General features: G+C 36.8%; 1 protein-coding gene across 1 annotated transcript in view; it reads left to right on the forward strand.

The window, feature by feature from the left end:
- The window catches only part of ALDH1A1 (aldehyde dehydrogenase 1 family member A1), a 55,084-nt gene that overhangs the window by 24,391 nt on the left and 5,413 nt on the right, over positions 1-25,280 (forward strand). Inside the window, 9 exon segments of the mRNA NM_001009778.1 lie at positions 2,050-2,179; positions 3,824-3,885; positions 5,443-5,571; positions 6,891-7,004; positions 11,249-11,351; positions 13,253-13,437; positions 16,576-16,740; positions 23,314-23,471; positions 24,957-25,031. Coding sequence (NP_001009778.1) covers positions 2,050-2,179; positions 3,824-3,885; positions 5,443-5,571; positions 6,891-7,004; positions 11,249-11,351; positions 13,253-13,437; positions 16,576-16,740; positions 23,314-23,471; positions 24,957-25,031 — 1,121 coding nt within the window.

Below are 25,280 nucleotides of genomic sequence, written 5' to 3' on the forward strand. Positions count from 1 at the left end.
TACTTGACTACTGAAATCTGAGTGAAAAAAATCTCATGGAGTTTCTTAAAGGTGCCCAGAATATTTCTTTAAAATGACTCTTATTTCTCCAGTCTTAGCCTACCAAAGCAGTTAATAAGTGGCCACTTTTTCCCCTCCTGAAATGAACTGATACACATTCACAATGGCCTTGATTAAATTATATGCTTTTTGTAGGTGAGAGAGTAATAAAGAAAAATCCATTCATGTGTTTATAAAAATGTTATTTTTATGTATACTCCTTTTAAAAAACATTTCAGCAGTTATATGGATTAGCACATAAAATGGGTAGAGGGGGTGTTTCCTTGTTTTCTCCTTGAGAAGCCAATTTAACACAGGGCAACAGCAACAGAAGATTTCAGAGTAAGCTTTTACTGCCTTTAGAACCCTAACTTGCAGTAACAGGAAGGCTTTCTTTTTTAAATCAACATTGTTAGTTATAGTTAATCAAAGTGTTGTTTATTAGCCAATCAAAGATTCAGCATAAAATATGCAAAAGTATGGAATTAGAAGTTATACACAATTAACTGAAAATATCCTATAGGAGGAAAGCAGAATATGTTAAAACTTGGCTTCCTTAATTTATTTAATCTGTGAATTACAGAGACAGAATATTGTACAACAGACGAGGAACTGATTTAAGAGTCTGTCACCTGTACATTTTTGTCTCAGCAGAACGTCAGGCCCCAAAGTCTTAAAAGTTCTGCTTAAGAAAAGGAGGAAAAGAAGAGATAGTCATCCTAAAACCATTAGGGCACTAGATTAAAAAATGCTGAACTTTACAGACTAACCATTCAAATAATTATGGTATTAGTGACAAAACTCAGAGTTTCACAATTCAGAATTTTGTGGAAGAAAACTCATGGATTAAAAAATATCTAGAGGTTACTTAAGTTTGTGTGAATTGTGTGAGAATATCCAGACGGAATGTAAAAATTAAAAATGATTATTGAGGGATTATTAATGGTCACTGACAGTAAATAGACACCCACTGTTGTATCATGCAACAAGTAAAATCTTCTTGGAACCCTGATCCGACTAAAGAGACTAAGCACCAATCTCACAAGCTGTGCATATATCAAATTGTGACCAATTCCTGGAAAGTTGGTTCACTAGGGGCCCTCAGAATGAGACAGAAGGGCACTAAAGTTTAGAAACCAGAATCTCAATACCTTTTCTACCCATATTTTATGTCCTTAAGCAAGTCATTTTAACTCTATTTTTTAATCTCCTTTCCACAAAGAGGAAGTTACACAAGATTGCTCACAGAATTTCTTCCAGTGTTTTCAAAATTCCCTATCACATGACTATTCAAAATATTCAGGTCATTTCAGTCACTCAGTTGTGTCCAACTCTTTGCGACCCCATGGACTGTAGCACGCCAGGCTTCCCTGTCCACCACCAACTCCCAGAGCTTGCTCAAACTCATGTTCATCAAGTCAATGATGCCATCCAACCATCTCATCCTATGTCGTTCCCTTCTCCTCCTGCCTTCAATCTTCCCCAGCATTAGGGTCTTTTCAAATGAGTCAGTTCTTCACATCAGGTGGCCAAAGTATTGGAGTTTCAACTTCAGCATCAGTCCTTCCAATGAATATCGAGGACTGATTTCTTCTAAGATGGACTGGTTTGGTCTCCTTTCAGTTCAAGGGACTCTCAAGAGTCTTCAACACCACAGTTCAAAAGCATCAATTGTTTGGTGCCCAGCCTTCTTTATGGTCCAACTCTCACATCCATACATGACTACTGGAAAAACCGTATTTTTTACTAGATGGACCTTTGTTGGCAAAGTAATGTCTCTGCTTTTTAAAATGCTGTCTAGGTTTGTCATAGCTTTTCTTCCAAGGAGCAAGTGTCTTTTAATTTCACGGCTGCAGTCACCATCTGAATGATTTTGGAGCCCAAGAAAATAAAGTTGGTCACTGTTTCCATTGTTTCCCCATCTGTTTGCCATGAAAGGATGAAATATTAACTATCTTTTTAATGTAAAATTTCTATGGAACTTTAGACTTGGGATGATCTCTTTTTCAGACAATGGAGGCTATGAATGGTGGAAAACTATTTTCCAATGCATATCTGATGGATTTAGGAGGCTGCATAAAAACACTACGCTACTGTGCAGGCTGGGCTGACAAGATCCAGGGCCGTACAATACCCATGGGTAAGTAACTTTAGGAAACCACCCAGAGTGAGGGTAGGGGTGAGGAGAATACTGTAGAGATGAATAAGTCCAAACTCTCCCTTTTAAAGATGTCAACCAAGTAGGGGAAAATTATTTTCTTCTTGACTTTGAGACAATGCAGTTCTGAACCTGGAAGTTCTGCTAAGATTCATCATGTGGATTTTAAAATTGTTCCAGCATAATCATGCAGAAGATAACAGTACAGATATTTTAGAAAATATTAGAGTAAGAACATCTGTATGCCCACAGTTACTGATTTAAGCAGTTGTCTCTCCAAGGAAACTTTTCAAAGCTGGCCTCTGAAATTATTTATTTGGGTTTTATTCCAACAGTGACATTTACATTCTTCCTATAATGTAATTATTTAAGCCTCTTTGTATGTTTCAGTATGAGTAAGCTCTGGTCATTCTGTGTGCCTGGTCTAACTCAGTATAGTTAGAGCAGGCTAATTAAACAAACTAATTCACATTGATTTGTTTCAAATAGTTTCAAAGAAAGATGAGCCTGTGTTTATAGCTTAAGAATTTGTGTGAGTGAATATGTTTGCTTTTTAGTATTTTAATACAGTATACACATAATGGGATAAGAATATGAAAAACATTGATTTGGAAAACACCAGGAGCTGAATTTAATTCATATAAACTTACTGACTATGAAAACAAAATATCCTCCAGGACTGGCCCTGATGTGCATTTCCATCTAATTGGAGCAGCCCTCAGCTTAGAAGTGAGCACCAGGAAGTGCAAAGGGGAGAGAGAGACCATGATGGGACCAAGAACTGTGGATATTTTAGAAACTTTTATTTTACCTTTGACAAAACAGGAGAAGCCATTTAGAGTACAAATACATCTTGACAAGGGGCCTTCTTGCTCTGACAGCCAGGAAATTTTTGTGGGAACTAGAACAGAACAAATCACAAAGCACAGTGCAAACTCAGGATGAGCACATCACAGTCACATGTGGTCATTCATTGAGGCATATGAATCAATCAGATCCAGACTGAAAAGAAATGTTTTCTACTTCTGACATCTTTTTCATAGATTAAAAGAATTTGCTTTTATCATTTGGTAGGCCAAAAAAAGAGGACTTTTTAGAACAAGTCAGTGGGAAAAACTTGCCACTCATAGAGAGCTATTTTTTTAATTCTACTATGTTTTAATTTTACTATTTTTTAAATTATATTAGGCACTTTAAAAATTACTGGTTGAACTTGAGTCATCAGAAACAGAGCTCTGTTTCTTTCCTATTTATACACCTTTTATTTCCTTTATCATGAAAGAAAGGAAATTTTGACAATAAGTATGAATTAGAAAGTAGTCCTCTGGGAGGATCAGAGATAGAATAAACATTATTCAGATCTTTAACAATTGTGCACCTAACTCAGTTTTATGGTTCCTCTTATTTCAAATTACTATTTGAGGGCTCTCAGTTTTATGGTTCCTCTTATTTCAAATTACTATTTGAGGGCTCACCCTATTTTAGGCTTTTCATTTTGTAAATAATCAGAAATATAAACTCTTTTTAAATTATTGTCTGTATCTTCCTCTCACATCAGCCCCAAACCACCATTCTATGACTATCAAGCACATTTGTCCATAAATGTTTGTGCATTTTATTTTCCAGATGGGAACTTTTTTACATATACAAGAAGTGAGCCTGTTGGTGTGTGTGGCCAAATCATTCCTGTAAGTTGTTCCCTTATGTAACTTTCAGTCTCAAAAGAAATGAGTTCTAATTCTATTTCATTTGGTAATAATGCTTTCTCAGGCACAAATGAATGCTTAGATATTTGCTAAATGTGGAGCAAATATAGTCATTTTTGAACTTAGGTCTCTCTGTGACTATACCCTTTGAATACGAACTAGGTAATCTAAATCCTATCTATACTCTGGTACATCTCTTGAGTGTGTTTCCATAGTACAGTATCACCAAATCTTAACCTTTTACCCTAAGGTTTGTTTTAAAAAGCTATATTGTAAACTCTGTTTAAGACTTACGATTAACATGTACATAGCAAAGCAGTCATTGTGCAAGACACCAGCCATTTTAGTGAAGTATAGTATGGCCAGCTGCTCTCTAACACTTCATATATCTGCATTGGGACTTCTCAGCATGGAGAAGAGTAGCAACCAGAGTGTTCAAATTCTTGAATGAAATTTCTTAACTAAATGAAAGAAACCATGCCGGAGGCATTTGAAGCACAGTATGGAATATATTTTACCTTTAGATAAAAGGCTTTGATATTCCATATTCTTCTTTGAGAAAGTACCATGTTTAAGCAGAATCATGAAGATTTCCTTTGAAGTCCAACAAATAGGAGACTACCAATGATTTTACTTTAAATGACATATTCAAAAAGGCAAAAAATAAAAATAAAAAAAGATGGTAAAATGCCCTGGTGTTCTTAAATGAGGAAGTGGTAATGACTATCTTTTGTTCCAACGAGACTAAAATATACGTGTACCAACGTTTTGAATGAAATTGCTTGTTAGTTCAAAACTCCCAATAAAATCCATAAAATTACATAATCCTGAATAGTAGTAATTGCTAATAGTTACTGTTTGTCTGTGGTGAACCAATCATTGTGTTAAACGTTTGGACCACTTTCTCTATAAATCTTCAGGACAGTGTTCTGAAGTAAAGAGAATTGTTGTCAGCATGAGCAGATGATGAAATCATACGTAGAGTGCATATAACTTGTCTGAATTCATATGGCTGCTCAGTGATTGAGCTGAGATTTGAACCAAGCTGTCAGTCTCCAGACTTTAAACTTCTGCCTTTAGCAAGCTGTTTTCAGTAGAAGTAAATATTACTAAATATTATTATTGGGTAAATAGTTATAATTAAAGACCTATTAAGGAGTGAGGATAGTTACACTTTTTAAACACAGACAACTTCTAATATATTTAATAGTAACGTTTGTTTTCTAAACCATGCAGTGATTTCTTTTTCCTGGTAGAAAATAAACTCAAAATAATAGCACTTGATAAAATTTTATGACTTTCTCCTACTCTCTTCCTGTATCTAGTTTATTCGGACTTTGTTTTTGTTGTTGTTGTTATTGTTTTTAGCATTTATGAGTTGCTTTGAGCAATGAACTTAATTAGGATATAACAGATGCTTAAACAAAACTACCACAATTCTTATTTAACATCTACGGGGAGCATAAAATGTAGAAGTTAGATTAGCAAATGTGGCTTTCAGTAATACAAAGAATCTATTGTTTACATATTGCTTTCTAGTGGAATTTCCCGTTGCTCATGTTCCTCTGGAAGATAGGGCCTGCCCTTAGCTGCGGAAACACAGTGGTTGTCAAACCAGCAGAGCAAACCCCTCTGACTGCTCTTCACATGGGATCTTTAATAAAAGAGGTATGTTTGCTAAATCAAAATGTGTGCATGATCTCAGGAATCCTAACTGATAGTAGGAAGACCTCATCTGGTGCTACTATAAACTACATTATCTGCCAACGGCACCTATCCAGTGGGGACACATTACACGTGGCTATTGGCAAGGATTTCTGGCAGTCAACCCAAATGAATCTATGCCCAAAGGGAGACAGGAAGTCAGACTCAAAAGCTTTATGTCAAACTGTCACCTATGAGCTCTTTTTTATTTCTTTTGCCCAAGATTCACAAACGTAGATTCATGTTGAAATTGGCATGAGTTTCTTCCAAATGTTGAAATGTAGGTTGGTTTATAACTGCTATTAATGACTTGGAAATTCTGCATATTTATTTAAACTGGTCTATCTGAAGGTTGGAGTCCTCTGAGCTTGCTTGTGGTATTGGGCTATATTATTTCTAAACAATTCACCCGTGAAGGAATAAGTTTATATTCTCTTACCTATTATAGTTTCTTTTGCATTTACTTCATTGCTCAAAAGCTGACAAAAGAACACATAAAATTTATTTTCATAAATTTTGACTATCCAGGTTGTTTTATTTTTTCTTGTAAACAAGTTCTTGTCCTTGTTCCTTCATATCTTACCAATATTTTTAAAATAAGCATTAGTTCTGAGAAATTTAAAATTTAGAAAATCTGGACCCGTATCTTAAAAATATTCTGCACTTCAAATTAAAAGTAGGCAAAAGACGTGTCAAAATGAGACCTTCTGATGCAAATAACATGAAATTTTAATGTGCTATTCCATTTGCCACACTGCTTTATACTTGATAATTCTATAATTGGTATTAGAAATCAATCTGTGATGCTTGATCATGAATTCAGTGACCATTTTTAACCTAACATTTTTTTCTGATTAGATAATGTGGATAAGAATTTGCAAACAAATTAGTATGCCCTGACAATGAACAGGTAGAAGCTAAAAATATTAACATCCTTTTGGCTTCTTATTTTTGCTGAATGGATAATAAAAGACATTGTTTTCCTTCCACGTGAATAATTTACCAAACACTTTTACACATACTATCTTGAGTTAGTATTATGAAATTTGAGACAGCCATCACTGGGGTAAAGAACCATGAAAGTCAAATGCGGACTTTAATGCAACCCATGAGGTTAAGTGAGCTAAGCAGTGAAACAAGAATAATAATAAATGATAAAACCATGTAGATAAATCTTTCCTTGTAGGGTAACTCATTAGAATCAAGAGGGAGCTTTGGCTCCATACTCTCCTCTTTTTCTGTAGAATTAAATGACCAACTGTTCTATTTTGCTTGTCTTTTAGGCAGGGTTTCCTCCTGGAGTAGTGAATATTGTCCCTGGTTATGGGCCTACTGCAGGGGCAGCCATTTCTTCTCACATGGATGTAGACAAAGTGGCCTTCACAGGATCGACAGAGGTAACATCATTTACTTAGGCCAGCAGTGAAGCAGTCAGAAGCGTGTTTTATGTTACTGCCTTTAAGCCGACATTTCCTTAAAACAAAAGTTCTTTTAATGATTTGTTCCTTATTCCAGCCTTCAAACATGTTTATAGAACATAAGCAGATGTCACTGAGATGAAACGGAATACCCATTACCAATGTGGGAGGATTGGAGCAAACTGTTTCTAGTATGTTATTACTTTGTGCGACGAGAAATATGACTGATCAGAACTTGTCATATGATTTGTAAGGTTTACGATAGAAGATATAAATTAGGCCACAGTGATGTGTATGAATGAATTGTAACTTTAACCTGTAGATTAGGAAGATCAAAGAATAGAGCCTCACCCTTAGCTCCTTATTTGGCGCTCTCCCGTGAACATTCCGAAAAGAAGCCAGCAGCTTAGCTTCCTGGATCCTAACTTTTCTGCCTCACTGGCTCCAGCTTGGCTATCCAAAAGGTGAAAGAACAGGATCCCAGCCATAGGCACTTCAGAGGACATGAGAGCTGGTAAATGCTCTCTAAATGCTCTGAGTGTTGAAAATGTTTACTTTTTAAAACTTTGTGGAGAAAGAAACAGGAAGAACATTCCAGATAGTAAGGGAAAGCTAATTTGATTATTTTATACTCCTGATTAGCCACTTCAATATAAAAATTGTTTACATAGAGAACTAAAGTAATAGAAAATAAAATTTTATTTTTCTTGATCCTTTTTAAGCTAGATAACTATATACTTTTTTCTTGTTGGTTTATAGACATAGAGTAGAAAAAGTTCACATTCTACAAATTCCTAATTGAGACAGGAGAAAACCAATTCTTCATTCAGGAGTCTGGGGATAAAACAATTGGGAATGTTTGAGATAGAGCAATAAACTGAAAAATGATGAAGTCACAGGTAGAAATCATAGCAGAGGAGGTGAAGCATGAAATTTCAAATTCCTCGGCCTAGTATTGTAGACCATCCTCATCAGGGCCCATGCACTGCTTATGGTCCTGGTCTGGCCCACACGCTTTTCTAGCTCGTCTGAGTCAGAGGCTGCTGTTCCCAGATGCCATCTCCACAGCACTGCCTGTTTGTCTCAGCTCATCCCTAAGACTCTACAGCACTTTGGGAGCACTTTATCTTCCCCGCTCCCCCAAAACTTTGATATTAGAAAACTAAGAAACATCTGTGTTCAAATGCTAAGTCTACCCCTTGTGGCAGTGTGCCTTCCAAAAGTTAAGTATCCTTGCTAAAGCTGAGTTTCTTTATATGTAAAATGGGAATAATAATATCTGTCTTATTGAGTTGTACCAAATGAAACGGAATAAGCTAATGAGTAGTAAAACATTTAGCATCCTACGATTAAACTAAAACATTTAGTATCCACATATTAAACATATTAAAAGCATTTAGTATCCACTAAATGGCATGATTACTATGTGTTCTATTGTCATTTCCATTCTCTTGTTCCTTCCCTTACTCTTTAATTTTTCACACTAGTTCAGGTGTGAGGGAAGAGGTCCCTTCTCCACATAATATTTCTTCATCACCGCCCCATCATTTTCTGATTGTTCCCTGTATTTTTTTCATTCCCATAAGTTTTGTTCATGCATGGCCACACTTACCATAATGTGGCTCCCACCCCAGGCCACCGGGACTTTCTCTGCAGTCCCAGGAGCATCCTAAATTTAAAAGCTCTCCATCTGTGCTCCCATTGTCCTTGATATATAACTGTAACAGCACTTGCTCCTTGCTTTGTTATGTATCTCTCTCCACTTTGTTGACTCTCCTCAAAGACTGTCTTATCCATTCTTATCTCCAGAAACCAGTATAGTAACTACTTCTGATTGAGTACTAAAGAATTAAGTGTGACTAAGGAACTGGCAAACCACTCCATTGTTCTTGCCTAGAGAATCCCAGGGACAGGGGAGCCTGGTGGGCTCCCGTCCCTGGGGTCGCAGAGTCGGACACGACTGAAGCAACTTAGCAGCAGCAGCAGCAGCAACAAGATGACTTTAGAAGTCACACAGAAAAATCAGTCTTTCTGGGTCGTCCTCTATTAGCTTCAAGTCTGTGGCTTGGCAGGTAGAAGTGAACTTGCCAAATGTCATGAAAGAGGCAAACCATGGATTTTATATTTTTGCAGTCCTTTACAGCAGCTATGCTTATTATAAAGATGCTTCTGGCAAGGTTAGAATTTTAATGTCCCATTAGATTCGTTTAAAATAGTAATCAACCCACGTTATATGAGATGTGCTAAGGTAGAACATTTTTATGAGCATTTGCTACTTCTGCCCCACATGGCAATGCCACGATATCATGGAACGTATCTTTTACCACAGTCTTAACAGTGTTTCCCTTCTCTTCATTCCAGTGCTTACCTTTTCTTTGAGAAGAAAATTATAAAGTTTTACTTTTTTTCCGAATAAGGAAACAAAAGTATGGGGAAAAGACTGATTCTTCCTTATTTTGACTTTACCTAGACCTTTGGCTGCAGTCCATGGGGTCGCAAAGAGTCGGACACGACTGAGCGACTGAACTGAACTGAACTGAACTTGGGAAAGCTCAAGCAAACCTTTTATCTGCAAATTACACAAACAAAAGTATAACCTTTCTTTCTCACTCATACTTCTAACCATTCTTCATGCTAGTTTTTTTAACACCTGTAGCTTTTAGAAAAATACCTCTGATTTTACTCCCTTCCCCAAGACAAAAATTATCTGCTTTAATAAAGTATCTCCAGCAAATCTTTCTAAGCCAATAAAAGAAAAAAAACATAAAATAAAAAAGATGCAGAAAGAATTTGGAGAATTCAAAGGGAAAAAAGCAAAGAATATTTTTTAGGAAATACAAAATTCTTAATCACCTCAAATGAAAATTCAGTTTTTGAAACTGGTCATGAGAAATATTAATATGTTGTGGAAGCAAAATAAGATATCATAGAAATTTCAAATAGGGTTTCCCCATTTCCAGTCTACTTTTAGTTTATTATTTTAATTAACTTACATTTATAGGTTTCATTTTGGGCATGTAACTTTTACATAAGATGAAAATATTAGCAGATTAATTAATGCTTTACTCTGTAAAGCACAGTAGGGGTCAGTTCAGTAGTCACTTAAAATTTAAACACACACTCAGCAATGTCTACCTATCATTTATTTAGTCAGGATAGAAACTTGTTACTGAAATCGATGCATTGAAAAAGAAAAATGATCCAGAGAATAAAAGAAGCAAGATAAAATGAATCATCTTGTAAAAAAGAAAAGCAAAGATCATTTTAGTGTAGTAAGACTTCAATAAGAAATAATAAAGAGGAAACAGTTGTAAAACAGACCAGGTTTCAGACACGAGAAAAACATAAACAACTACAGAAAATAATCTTGATGGGAAGTGATCTGCAGAGGAAAAAAAAAAAAAAAGAAAACTCTTTCCCTGAAGATAAGCCACTAGCGTTAAAGAAACAAGTTCAAGATTCCAGCTAACTAAAGTAGCAGCACAGAGTACAGATCTAATTTCTTCCTCCAAGTTCCAATATTCAAGGTATGGAGGACAGCAGGAGAAGAGGGAGTGAGAGAGAAACAGTTACTGCTACCAGGCAGGTGACATCTGTTTGGGAAATTGATGTGTATGCAAATGATACAATCCACGGGAAACTCTGAAATCAGAGTTCCTTTGAGGGAATTTACTGGGGATCAGAGAAAGAGAGGGTCACGTTCATCTTGAGTCATCATAGAATGCTAAAGAGGAGCTAAGATACAAGCTGGACCCTAAGGAATGATAGGATTGGAGGCAGCCCAAGTTGGGGTGAGCATGTACTGAGAAGCAGAGATTCGGGGGTGGTAAATATGCTACTTTATTTGGATATGGATAGAGTTTTCTGTATTTCAACAGAGGGATGAAAAGTCAAAACAGAGTAAGTTATGGTTGAATCATGATATATCAGATTGAACAGAAGAAAGATGAAGCTCTGGTTAAAATGAAAAGTAAACTCCTGTTGTGCCATGTACGGTAGAATCATGTACATCAAATCAGTTATTACATTCAATATATCTGTTTTCATGATATATCATATGTTTATGCTTGGATGGAAGAGCCTTTGGTAGCAGAAGCAGCCAAATCTGAAAAAATGCCATTTTTCCCATTTCTCCCACAAATGTCATATAAATTTAAATTGCTAAAGAAACTTGCCTTGATGGCAGCAGATTAAGCCTCCTTCTTTGTAATGCTCCATTTCAGGTTGGCAAACTGATCAAAGAAGCTGCTGGGAAAAGCAATCTGAAAAGGGTTTCCCTGGAACTCGGGGGAAAGAGTCCTTGCATTGTGTTTGCTGATGCCGACTGTGAGTAAAAGCCTCTTTGCTCACTTCTCACACTTCCTCCTTTTTGGCCGGGTAGTACCATACAGAAAAGGGTTTCCTTCTAATGTCAAAGTGTAAGGCATTAACCAGAGTTCAAATACACTCTTAAAAATCTGTCAAACTGTCCTGAAGTTATAAAGCCTAGATAAGTCCAACACAGACACGATTTCTTCCTAATTAGGAATAGATTGAGAAGGAAATGGCAACCCACTCCAGTGTTCTTGCCTGGAGAATCCCAGGGACAGGGGAGCCTGGTGGGCTGCAGTCTGTGGGGTCACACAGAGTTGGATACGACTGAAGCGACTTAGCAGCAGCAGCTGTTTTCTCGGGCTTCCTTCATAGCTCAGTTGGTGTTTTCTCAGCTGAACTCTAGAGAAACTGTTATGCATTTAGGAGCCATAAAGTATATTCTTAATTTCATACCTTAAATATTAGCACCACCTGAAGTGTGGTAAGATACCCTCAGACATGTTGCAGTAGACCAGCTGGAGAAACAGCAAGGTGTGCGTTTGTCATCTCGCTTCTGTCTGGATCACATGTTCATTGAATGAAATGGCCAGAGGAAAGGACACCAACTATTTAAATAATTCCTTTCATTTTTTTTTCTAGCAGGTATAGTTGAATTTACATATATTAAATCTCTAATTATGATAGGACTCCATCATACCCTAAGTTCATCCTGATTATATTATCAAGTAGAATGCCACAATTATTTCCTAATTGGAAGTTAGCAGAAAACGATCAAACATTCCTCTGTATCTTTAAGAGCTGCATTATTTGTTTGAGGCAATCAACTTTTTAGATAGAGCATGCTACCTTATTATACATTCTACAGACATGACATGATTTCTCATTTTACCAAACCTTTCTGTAAAATGGTTTCACTACAACTTAAGTATATGTGAGTAGTTTGCAAAATAAAGATGCTACACTTAGTTGCTCAGTCGTGTCCAACTCTTTGTAACCTCATGGACTGTAGCCCGCCAAACTCCTCTATGCATCAGAGTTCTCCATGCAAGAATACTGGAGTGGGTTGCCATGCCCTCCTCCAGAGGATCTTCCAACTCAGGGACCAAACCCAGGTCTCCTGCATTGCAGGCAGACTCTTTACCGTCTGAACCACCCCCCAAATAAAGATAGCAATAGCCGCTTGCTATAATGTTAAATCTCCTGCATTCAAAAAATTAAAATGCAAAGAAAATTTTCTTCTGGTTGTTTAGGATCTGCTAATGACACAAACTATCTCCTCTTTTTAAGACCCATGTAACCATTTCAAATAAACACATAAGAATTTATAGGCATATGTGAAATAACATGGCACACTAGATAAATTTGGAAAAATTTTCATAGAATAGGGTTGTAAGGTGGTTGAGCAATTCTGAATATTAATTGTTTGGGGTTTTGAGGGGGTTATGATTTTTCTTAGAAGTACCACTTTTTCTGTTGATCAGAGTGTATAAGAATGTTTTTACATTCTTACTTAACATAGTGGATATTTTATATTTTCTTTGTCATTAGTTCAAACCTGAGACCTGAAAGAAATATTCAGTCATTGAATTATAAACGGAAATACTTATAAAAGTCACTTGAAGTAAGATTTAATCATAGATTACTTTCCAAATTTTGTAATTATTCATATCAAAGTTGTATTGATAACCATTATATTTCAGAATTTACTATTTTACTATTATTTGAGTAGCAAATAAAGGATCAGAAAGGCTCATTTGTCACCTGACTGGTAAGAGGTAGAATATATTGAATCTATGTTTGACTACATGACTCGTGATTTTTTTATACCACCATATCACCTCTAATAAAGATATATAAAAAATATTTTATTTTTGGAAAATGCCTTTTCTTTAACATGAATGTCTTCTCTGCAGTGGACAATGCTGTTGAATTTGCACACCAAGGAGTATTCTATCACCAGGGCCAATGTTGTATAGCTGCATCCCGTCTCTTTGTAGAAGAATCAATTTACGATGAGTTTGTTCGAAGGAGTGTTGAGCGGGCAAAAAAGTATGTTCTTGGAAATCCTCTGACCCCAGGAGTCAGTCAAGGCCCTCAGGTGAGTGTAAAATTGATGGAATAACGTTCACAGGGCATAAGAGTAAAGTATCTTCTTTAGGTCTGGTTTTAATTGAATATGATTATTTCCCATCCACATATATTCCTTGGTGATGATATTGCATCAGTTTAGTGACTAAAAAAATAATGAATTGAACTCCCAATGATAAAGAAAATATCTTGATTTTGTGTTGCCCAGTTTTCACATCCAGAAACAGTTAAAGAGATGTTGGAAATTAAAGACATGAGGAAAAGTAACAAATACTAAAGATTTGTTTTTCTCAATCTGTATACCTCTGATGTCCTATATACAGTTCCTATCCACTTGGAAGTTCTTATACCATCCTACAGTTTATTTCATTCTCAGCATCAATCCTTTTTTTCAGCTTCCATCCCACAGATATAGGCAGCTGGCATGGCTAAATTCTTTCCAAACTCTTTAGTCACTATGACCTTCTAAAAATAGCACGAGTATCCTAAAATGTCTTGTTGAGTTCTGACTTTGTACCAAACTTCCCATTTTAGTTGTTAAAGCCCAGTTATTCCTGAGGGTCCCCATTTTCTTCTGTTGGCTGAGAACCACTGTCAGTGAGAGTGTCTCTCTTGTCTAAAGCCCAGCTTTCCCTCTCCCTTACACAGTTCTTTGTTCTTTGTTTTCAAGATCCTGGACCTTAGGTGCTAAATTTACTCCTGCTCCTGATCCAGAGCAGAGTTTTTATGTGATTTCATAGCATTTACAGTGTAGAAAGCTAAAAGGCTGTCTTATATTTTCCTCCTCATGCCAAGATATTCAACTAGGAAAATTTTAGGACTTAGGCAATACCAAATATTGAAACCTAAAAGCCCTAAAACAACTGGTAAAAAGGACTTATACATTTTGTTAAGTCTAAGCCTGTTATATTTTATATTATCTTTGTGTTTAGTGAGTACATAGAAGTAGTTGCTAATTTTGATCGTATATGGTAACTTTTCATATGGATGCCAAGATGCAGTAAATTCAATTTTGATTTGGTCTCCTATTCTAAGAAAGTATGAGACTCTAAGGTTTCACCTGTGATTATTTCTTTCTCTAAATATCTATCTATGGAAAAGTAAAGCACATTTCCCATTTGAGACAAATATATCAAAAAGACATAGATAAATAAATAGATAGATAGATGATAGATATCAATGGATAGATAGATAGGTAGATAGAAATATATATATGTGAAGAGAAAAGGAAATAAGAAGAGAGAATGAGGGAAGAGAATATAACTTAATATTCAGTGTTGTTGGGCAATACTTCTCCCCATCAGGGGATCTACAAGATTCAACCAGAGGCTCAAAAATTGAGCTAGGACACTTCATTATTCCTGAGAGAAGGAAGTTAAAATAGACTTGAAGGAAATTTCCATCCATAAGGTTCTTAAGTGAATAATCTAGTGATCTAACTGCTTAACGTAATAATTTAATCTTTGTAAGTGAAAAGATTTTGGTCACAGGTTGCACTGAATAAGTAAAAAAAGTAGATGTGTTGGGACTTTGAGAAGGCAAAGACTTAAAAGTCCATGAGATGTCTTTACCTTTAAAAATATTCTCTATTGTTATAAGAAAGAGCTTATAGAGACACTCATTTATAAGCTTTAATATGTGTTATAACTTATGATATAAAATTATGTACATATATATATGGATATTATAATTTCTTTTTCAAGTAATAATACTGATTATTTCCAAATCCTTAAGGAAATGCACATTCTGGTCTTTGAAATCAAACTGGTAAAGGACTTTATACACATATAAATGTGTATATATATATATACATATATATACACATATATATACACATATATATACACATAGTGCTTAATCTAATTGGATATGGGAGCTGGATTGTGTGCATTGAGAACTTTATGAAGCCTTTTCCTGGGATTTAGAAGACACAGGAGATGGTAGTGTCAAAGAGAAAGATAGAGAACAACTTTTTAAGTAGTGAGTAGAGACAAGGTAAATTGGCAAGAGGCTTTCGCCTTAACTCCTGGATCTCCAGTGTTTTCCCTTTAAATTTTAACTCCAGCCACATCTGAGACAAGGCAGTCTTCGCCAGTGATTTGGAGTCCCCTCCTCCCCACACCAAGTAGGAATTGAGGTAATAGGTAGGCCCAATTCTAGTGCATGGAGAAGAGGTATGTGCTCCTGATGCTCCCAGTTAGAATTCTGGAGTCATTCTTTTCCTTATAAAAATATAGTTTAACAAAATATATAAGTTCTGTAGTTCTTAAAGTATATTTAGATGTGGTCCATTTAGCAAAGCAGGTTGGCAACAATCAGGACAGGTCAGAAATTAGAACCAGACCTGTTGACTGCCCTGGAGGGACCTGAAGTGGGTGAAATAACTAGGCTGTGGTCAGCATGGATCTGGCCACAGAGGGTGGTCAGGAGAAGAATCTCATCCTGACGTCTAAAAATCTGAAAGTCTTCCTGAAGTCACAAAGCATCTGCTTTATAACTACCGTGTCTAATGAAACCCAGTATCAAAGTTTTCTTTTTTATCTTCTGTCTTTTAATTTCCATCAGTTTCCAGTTTCCAGGTAAGACTGGTTGATGATTAACAGGCATTTCTTTCCGTGTAAGTAAATGACAGTTGTATGAAAAAGTATGGGCTTCCCAGGTGGCTCAAGGTAAAGAATCTGCCTGCCAATGCAGGAGACACAAGAGATGCATATTCAATCCCTGGGTCAGGAAGATCCCCTGGAGGAGGCAACCCACTCCAGTATTCTTGCCTGGGAAAATCCCATGGACAGAGGAGCCTGTTGGGATATGTTCCGTGGGGTCGCAAAAAGTAGGACACGACTTAGTGTCTGGGCACACACACATGAAGAGGTATACACATGTTTGCAGTGCCAATATACTTCTCTTGTATAACTGTAAAACAAATGCTAAATACAAACATTTATCTTCAAGGTTTCTTTCCAGAAAAGTCATGAGAATTAAACATGCCCAACGATGAATCTGAGCCTCTGTCAGCTGTTTTGGTTGGAATATGTAACTTAATAACAATAATCTGAGCATTTTGAAACCCGTATTTACAGGCTGGGCAAACTATTATCTTTAAAAGTTGCCACTTTTTCTAACTTTTCATGTGATATTTTTCCAATAGATTGATAAAGAACAATATGAAAAAATACTTGACCTCATTGAAAGTGGGAAGAAGGAGGGGGCCAAGCTGGAATGTGGCGGAGGCCCTTGGGGGAATAAAGGCTACTTTATCCAACCCACAGTGTTCTCTGATGTTACTGATGATATGCGCATTGCCAAAGAGGAGGTAAATGGTTTCATTCTGTTCTGTTCTCTTTTTTTGCCTTATTTTGTCTGCATGGATATATACAAAGTATTCCTTTAACTTACTCAGCTCTTTGAACACCTTTCTCAATAAATGTTACTCTTCATTTCTAATACTGATAAATGATTATTTTTTATTAAGACTAAAAATAGTCAGGAATTCATTGGTCAGGCCAAGAATTTCCAGATGAACACAGATAAGGATGCTTAACAATTGCTAGATGTTTCCTTCACAAACTTAGATGGAAAATACAATTCCACATTCACTGATGCTTTTTTTTCCTTTGGAAATAATATATTTGAAAATAATTGGGAAAGAATAAAGTGATATGCAGTTTTTAAAAATTAAGCTCCTTATTTTGAGATAATTGTAGATCCAGTTGTCATTGTGAGAAATATTAATACAGAAAGATCCCATGTACTCAGTTTCCTTCAATAGGTAACATCTTATAAAACTATAATATCACAAAGAGTATGTTAACATTGATGCAGTCAAGACATAGAACATTTCATCATCACATGAATTTCTCATGTTTCCCTTTCATAGCCAGATCTATATCCTCCTAGGCCACCCCATCCTCAATCCTCAGCTTTCTTTTCACCACTAATGTCGTCTTTATTTCTATAATTTTGTCATTTCAAGAATGTTACATAAGTGAATTCATATGCCATGCAACCTTTGGATTGACATTTTTTTCACCCATCATAATTCTCTATAGATTTATCTAGGTTGTTGCATGTAAGAATAATTTGCTCCTATTTATAGGTGAGTATTTCATAGTATGAGTGCATCATAGTTGTTTAACCATTCACTCATTGAAGAAGAAGTTTGGGCTGTTTCCAGTTTGAGACTACTTTAAATAATGCTGTTATAAATATCAGTATACAGGCTTTTGTGTAAAGGTAAGTTTTCACTTCTCTGGGGTAAATGCCCAGAAATATAATTCCTGGGTCATATGATGCATATAGCTTTTTAAGAAACTGCTAATCTTCCACTGGATCATGGATAAAGCAAGAGAGTTCCAGAAAAACATCTATTTCTGCTTTATTGACTATGCCAAAGCCTTTGACTGTGTGGATCACAATAAACTGTGGAAAATTCTGAAAGAGATGGGAATCCCAGACCACCTAACCTGCCTCTTGAGAAATCTGTATGCAGGTCAGGAAGCAATAGTTAGAACTGGACATGGAACAACAGACTGGTTCCAAATAGGAAAAGGAGTATGTCAAGCCTGTATATTGTCAACCTGCTTATTTAACTTCTATGCAGAGTATATCATGAGAAACGCTGGACTGGAAGAAACACAAGCTGGAATCAAGATTGCCGGGAGAAATATCAATAACCTCAGATATGCAGATGACACCACCCTTATGGCAGAAAGTGAAGAGGAGCTAAAAGCCTCTTGATGAAAGTGAAAGAGGAGAGTGAAAAAGTTGGCTTAAAGGTCAACATTTAGAAAACGAAGATCATGGCATCTGGTCCCATCACTTCATGGGAAATAGATGGGGAAGCAGTGGAAACAGTGACAGACTTTATTTTTTGTGGCTCCAAAATCACTGCAGATGGTGACTGCAGCCATGAAATTAAAAGATGCTTACTCCTTGGAAGAAAAGTTATGACCAAACTAGATAGTATATTCAAAAGCAGAGACATTACTTTGCCAACTAAGGTCCATCTAGTCAAGGCTATGGTTTTTCCTGTGGTCATGTATGGATGTGAGTGTTGGACTGTGAAGAAGGCTGAGCACCGAAGAATTGATGCTTTTGAACTGTGGTGTTGGAGAAGACTCTTTAGAGTCCCTGGGACTGCAAGGAGATCCAATCAGTCCATTCTGAAGGAGATCAACCCAGGGATTTCTTTGGAAGCAATGATGCTGAAGCTGAAGCTCCAGTACTTTGGCCACCTCATGTGAAGAGTTGACTCATTGGAAAAGACTCTGATGCTGGGAGGGATTGGAGGCAGGAGGAGAAGGGGACGACCCAGGATGAGATGGCTGGATGGCATCATGGACTCGATGGACGTGAGTCTGAGTGAACTCCGGGAGTTGGTGATGGCCAGGGAGGCCTGGAGTGCTGCGATTCATGGGGTCGCAAAGAGTCAGACATGACTGAGCAACTGAGCTGAACTGAACTGAATCTTCCAGAGTGGCTGAACAATTTCATATTTCTATTAGCAGTATATGAATGATCCCAATTTCTCTGCATCCTTGCTAACTGTTTTTGTGTTGTGAATATTTTTTATTTTAGCCATTCTGATAGGTGTGATAGCTTATTGAGGTTTAAATTTGCATTTCCTTAGTGGCTGCTAGGGAGAAGGAAATGGCAACCCACCCCAGTATTCTTGCCTGGAGAATCCTGTGGACAGAGGAGCCTGAAGGGCTGCTGTCCATAAGGTCACACAGAGACAGACACGACTGAAGCGACTTAGCATGCATACATGCATTGGAGAAGGAAATGGCAACCCACTCTAGTATTCTTGCCTGGAGAATCCCAGGGACAGAGGAGCCTGGTGGGCTGCCATCTATGGGGTTGGAGAGGACTAAAGGGACTTAGCAGCAGCAGCAGCAGTGGCTGGTAATATTGAACATCTTTACCTGGGATTATTTGCCATCTGATATCTTCCTTGATAAAAGGATTTCTTTTGCCCATGTGCTAATTGGAGTGTTTGCTTTTTACTGTTGAGTTTTGAGAGTTCCTTATACATTCTAGACACTTACTGTTTCTTAGCTCTGTGGTTTGCAAATATTTTCTCCCAGGCTGTATCTTGTCTTTTCATCTTCTTACCAGAGTCCTTCTCAGACCAAAGTTTTTAATTCTAAGGAAATCCAATTTATTCATTTTTCTTTTTATGAATAGTATTTTTGGTGTAAACTCTTATGAGCTATACTTTATTTATTCCTAGATCCAAAAAAAACACTTTTTCTGTGTAATTTTTTTATTGTTTCTAAAAGCTTTATAGTCTATGTTTTACACATAAGTCTGTGATCCATTTTAGGTCAATTTTTATACAAGGTGTGAGATTTAAGTAAAGGTTGTTTGTTTCTGTCTATATGTTCAGTCGCTCCAGCATCATTTGTTGAAAAGGCAGTTTTTCTTCCACTTCATTACTTTTGCAACTGTCAGCATTTCAGTTATGTGTATTTGTGTATTAATTTCTGTGTTCTCTACCCTTCAATTGATCTATGTGTCTATTTCTCTACCTACATTCCATTTTAAAATGTAATTATTTTTACTAAAGTATAGTTGATTTATAATGTTGTGTTAGTTTCAGGCGCACAGAAAAGTGGTTCAGTGATTCTTGTTCAGATCCTTTTCAATATAGATTATTACAAAATATTAAATATATTCTCTTGATTTTAGTAGCTGTATCAATAGTCTTGAAATTGGAAAGATTGCATTCTCTAACTTTATTCTTCTTTTCCAAATTGTTTTAGCTAAGCTAATTCTTTTGCTCTTCCATATACATTTTAGAATAACCTATTCATATGTATTTTAAAATCTTGCTGGAATTTTGAGAGGAGTTGTGTTAAACATATAAGTCTGTTTGGAGAGAATTAACATCTTTATTGTGTTAAAAATTCCAGTTATTGAACATAGTAGGTCTCTCCATTTATGTATATCTTCTTTTATTTCTTTCATTAGCACTTTGTAGTTTTCAGTATACAAGTCCCATAAATGTTGTATTGGACTTATACCTAAGTATTTTTTGAGTAAATGGTTATTTCTGATTTCAACATGCACATGTTCATTGCTAGTAAGTATTAATACAAGTGTACTTGGTTTTTGTATATTTTATTGTATCCTGTAACATCACTGAACTTGGATATTTTAGAAGGTTTTTGGAGATTCTTTGGTAATTTATATGTAGATGATTATGTCATCTACAAATTGGGACAATTTTACTCATTTCTAATCTGTATGCCTTTCTATTTCTTTTTCTTGCCTTTTTCACTTGCTATAATTCCAGGACTGTGTTAAATAAAATCAGTAAACATGGGTGTCTTTTTGCTGTCTATCTTAGGAGGAAAGCCTTCAGTCTTTACCATTGAATATGATGTTACCTGTAAGATTTTCGTAAATGCCTTTGATCAGGTTCAGAAATGCCTTTTTATTTTTAATTTGTTGAGAAGAAAGGAAAGGAGGTTGGATTTTATCAAATGATTTTCCTGCATCAACTGAGATGATTATGTGGTATTTTTTCCTCATTCTATTAATATGATATACACCGAGTGAGTTTTGAATGCTGAATCAGCCTTGCATCTCTAGAATGAACCTCATTTGGTGATGGTATATAATTCTTTGTAGGTATTGGTGAACACTAATTGCTAATATTTTTTAGGAATATTTGCTGTAGCTTATAATGGTCTGTGGTTTGAGGGATATTGGTTGTACTTTCTATTATTTTTATTGATAACAAAATAGCATTTAGTGATTGTTTACTATGTGCTAAGTGCCTTATAGTCAATATAAAACATAAGTATATTTATATGAAATACTGAATATAAATTCTCTTCAAGAAAATTAGAAATACCAAGGGAACATTTCACGCAAAGATGGGCTCAATAAAGGACAGAAATGGTATGAACCTAACAGAAGCAGAAGATATTAAGAGGTGGCAAGAATACACAGAACTATACAAAAAAGATCTTCACAACCCAGATAAGCACGAAGGTGTGATCACTCACACTCACCTAGAGCTAGACATCCTGGAATGTGAAGTCAAGTGGGCCTTAGGAAGCATCCCTATGAACAAAGCTAGTGGAGGTGATGGAATTCCAGTGGAGCTATTTCAAACAGTAAAAGATGATGCTGTGAAAGTGTTGCACTCAATATGTCAGCACATTTGGAAAACTCAGCAGTGTCCACAGGACTGGAAAAGGTCAGTTTTCATTCCAATCCCAAAGAAAGGCAATGCCAAAGAATGCTCAAACTACCACACAATTGCACTCATCTCACATGCTAGTAAAGTAATACTCAACATTCTCCAAGCCAGGCTTCACCAATACATGAACTGTGAATTTCCAGATGTTCAAGCTGGTTTTAGAAAAGGCAGAGGAACCAGAGATCAAATTGCCAACATCTGCTGGATCATGGAACAAGCAAGAGAGTTCCAGAAAAACATCTATGTCTGCTTTATTGACTATGCCAAAGCCTTTGACTGTGTGGATCACAATAAACTGTAGAAAATTCTGAAAGAGATGGGAATACCAGACCACTTGACCTGCCTCTTGAGAAACCTGTATACAGGTCAGGAAGCAACAGTTAGAATTGGGCATGGACCAACAGACTGGTTCCAAATAGGAAAAGGAGTATGTCAAGCCTGTATATTGTCATCCTGCTTATTTAACTTATATGCAGAGTACATCATGAGAAATGCTGGGCTGGAAGAAGCACAAGCTGGAATCAAGATTGCCGGGAGAAATATCAATAACCTCAGATATGCAGATGCCACCACCTTTATGGCAGAAAGTGAAGAAGAACTAAGCCTCTTGATGAAAGTGAAAGAGGAGAGAGAAAAAGTTGGCTTAAAGCTCAACATTCAGAAAACTAAGATCATGGCATCCGGTCCCATCACTTCATGGCAAATAGATGGGGAAACAATGGAAACAGTGACAGACTTTTTATTTTTCTGGGCTCCAAAATCACTGCAGATGGTGATTGCAGCCATGAAATTAAAAGACACTTGCTCCTTGGAAGGAAAGTTATGACCAACCTAGACAGCATATTAAAAAGCAGAGACATTACTTTGGCAACAAAGGTCTGTCTAGTCAAGGCTATGGTTTTTCCAGTGGTCATGTATGGATGTGAGAGTTGGACTATAAAGAAAGCTGAGTGCCGAAGAATTGATGCTTTTGAACTGTTGTGTTGCAGAATACTCTTGAGAGTCCCTTGGACTGCAAGGAGATCCAACTAGTCCATTGTAAAGATCAGTCCTGAGAGTTCATTGGAAGGACTGATGTTGAAGTTGAAAGTCCAATACTTTGGCCACCTGATGTGGAGAGCTGACTCATTTGAAAAGATCCGGATACTGGGAAAGATTGAGGGCAGGAGGAGAAGGGGGCAACAGAGGATGAGATGGTTGGAGGGCATCACTGACTCATGGACATGAGTTTGGGTAAACTGCAGGAGTTGGTGATGGATAGGGAGGCCTGGTGTGCTGCGGTTCATGGGGTCGCAAAGAGTCAGAAATGACTGAGCGACTGAACTGAACTGAAAATAATAAATATAAATATTTACTTTACATATTATTTAGACATATTTATAAGCATTATATGACTTCCCTGGTGGCTCAGATGGTAAAGCGTCTGTCTACAATGTGGGAGACCCGGGTTCGATCCCTGGGTTGGGAAGATCCCCTGGAGAAGGAAATGGCAATCCACTCCAAGACTCTTGCCTGGAAAATCCCATGGACAGAGGAGCCTTGTAGGCTACAGCCCATGGGGTCGCAAAGAGTCGGACACGACTGAGCGACTTCACTTTCACTATAAGCGTTATATACAAATACTTAGTTGTAATCCATTACTTTGACTTATTTCATTCATTTCTTTTTGAATAGATATTTGGACCTGTGCAGCAAATCATGAAGTTTAAGTCTTTAGATGATGTAATCAAGAGAGCAAACAATACTTTCTATGGGTTATCAGCAGGAATTTTTACCAATGATATTGATAAAGCCATCACAGTCTCCTCTGCTTTGCAGTCTGGAACCGTGTGGTAAGTCAAACCTATGTAATGTCCCCTTTTCCATGTTAACCACCTTAACAGGTTACTTTGAACTTTCTCTGACTCTCACACTGATCCCTGCCTAGCGCCTAGTCTCTGGACTGCTTTGTTAGTTATTTTTGTTCCATCAAATTGTACTTTGTCCACTCAGTCCCAGTAACAGCCCAAGATTATTTTTCTTGCTGATAATGTCACACCCAAATCCATGAAAAGTATTTATCCTTGAGATGTTGAAAAGTTTAGGAGGCAGCCAAAAATCCTTGTCCTTCTCGATAGCTCTAGAATCTTTTTTTCTGAAGCAATGGGACAGTCACTATTTCATTACCGTGTATTCTGTGCTAAGCCCCACACTGTGAAGTGAAGTGAAGTCGCTCAGTCGTGTCCGACTCTTTGCGACCCCATGAGCTGTAGACTATCAGGCTCCTCTGTCCATGGGATTTTCCAGGCAATAGTCCTGGAGTGGATTGCCATTTCCTTCTCCAGAGGATCATCCCAACCCAGGGATTGAACCTGGGTCTCCCACATTGTAGACAGACGCTTTACCATCTGAGCCACCAGGGAAGTACACTGTAGTCCTCACATTTATTATCTCATTTTACCTTACTGCAACTGTTAATTGGTATGGTAAATTTATCGACAAAAAAACTAGTTTAGTGGGTTTATGTAATTGATCAAGATCACACAATAAATGACTGCTGAGGTTCAGATTATTTCAGACTCTAAAGCAGTGATTCTCAACACTGGCTGTGCATTAGAATTGTCTGGGGAGCTTTAAAAATATCTACACTGATGTCAGTGGAGGTGGGTATGCATCAAATCCACCAATTATATCAGTGATTGTTACTGAATCTGGATGTAGTTTTTTAAAATTCTAATTATTCATGTTTTTATAATTATATTTGTTCATATAGACATTTTGAAACTTTTTAAAAACATGGCAAAGGATAAAAAAATTATATAATGAAATTCAACTCCTGCCACAGCCTCTGTTTAAGCAATTTTTTCAATTAATTAATGAAAAAAATGAACTAAGTAATATGAGATATATTACAATTACAAAAGAAAATTGATTCTACCCTAAGGAGACAACCCACAAGAGAACCACAAAGCTTACTGAATATAGGCAGTAAAGAATACTCATCCAACAAACTCTAATCTCTCACAAATGGTATCCATCCACTTACAGTATGTTGGGTATCCTATCTTTCATAATTCAAGCTATAACTTCTCAGGGACATGGTGTACTGCCAACATGGCTATCCACACATAGCATCGGATCATTGCTTTTATTTCTAGTTAGTGTATATACATGTACTTACACTCCTGCATTCTAATTTATGGTGCTATTTTTTTAAGTGACTATGTAACACTAAAATTAATAGAGTTTTAAAAGATCTCTCTGAATTTCAAAAATTCCAAATTTAGGAGTTCTAAGTAGGTTAAGTGTGAGCTATAATGTACTTCTTTCCTTTTCAGGGTGAACTGCTATAGTGTGGTATCTGCCCAGTGCCCCTTTGGTGGATTCAAGATGTCTGGAAATGGACGAGAACTGTAAGAATAACTTTCACTAAGATATTTATCTTGATAAAAATGGTTATCACTCTGAAGGAATTATGATAATCCTTGAAAGTGAGAGTTAGTCACTCAATCGTGTCCCACTCTTTGTGACCCCATAGACTAGCCCGCCAGGCTCCTCTGTCCATGCAATTCTTCAGGCAAGAATGCTAGAGTGGGTTGCTATTTCCTCCTGCAGGGGCTCTTCCCAAAACAGGGATTGAACCCTGCGTCTCCTACATTGCG

The sequence above is a fragment of the Ovis aries genome, chromosome 2, assembly GCF_016772045.2.
Source record: "Ovis aries strain OAR_USU_Benz2616 breed Rambouillet chromosome 2, ARS-UI_Ramb_v3.0, whole genome shotgun sequence".
NCBI lineage: Eukaryota > Metazoa > Chordata > Mammalia > Artiodactyla > Bovidae > Ovis > Ovis aries.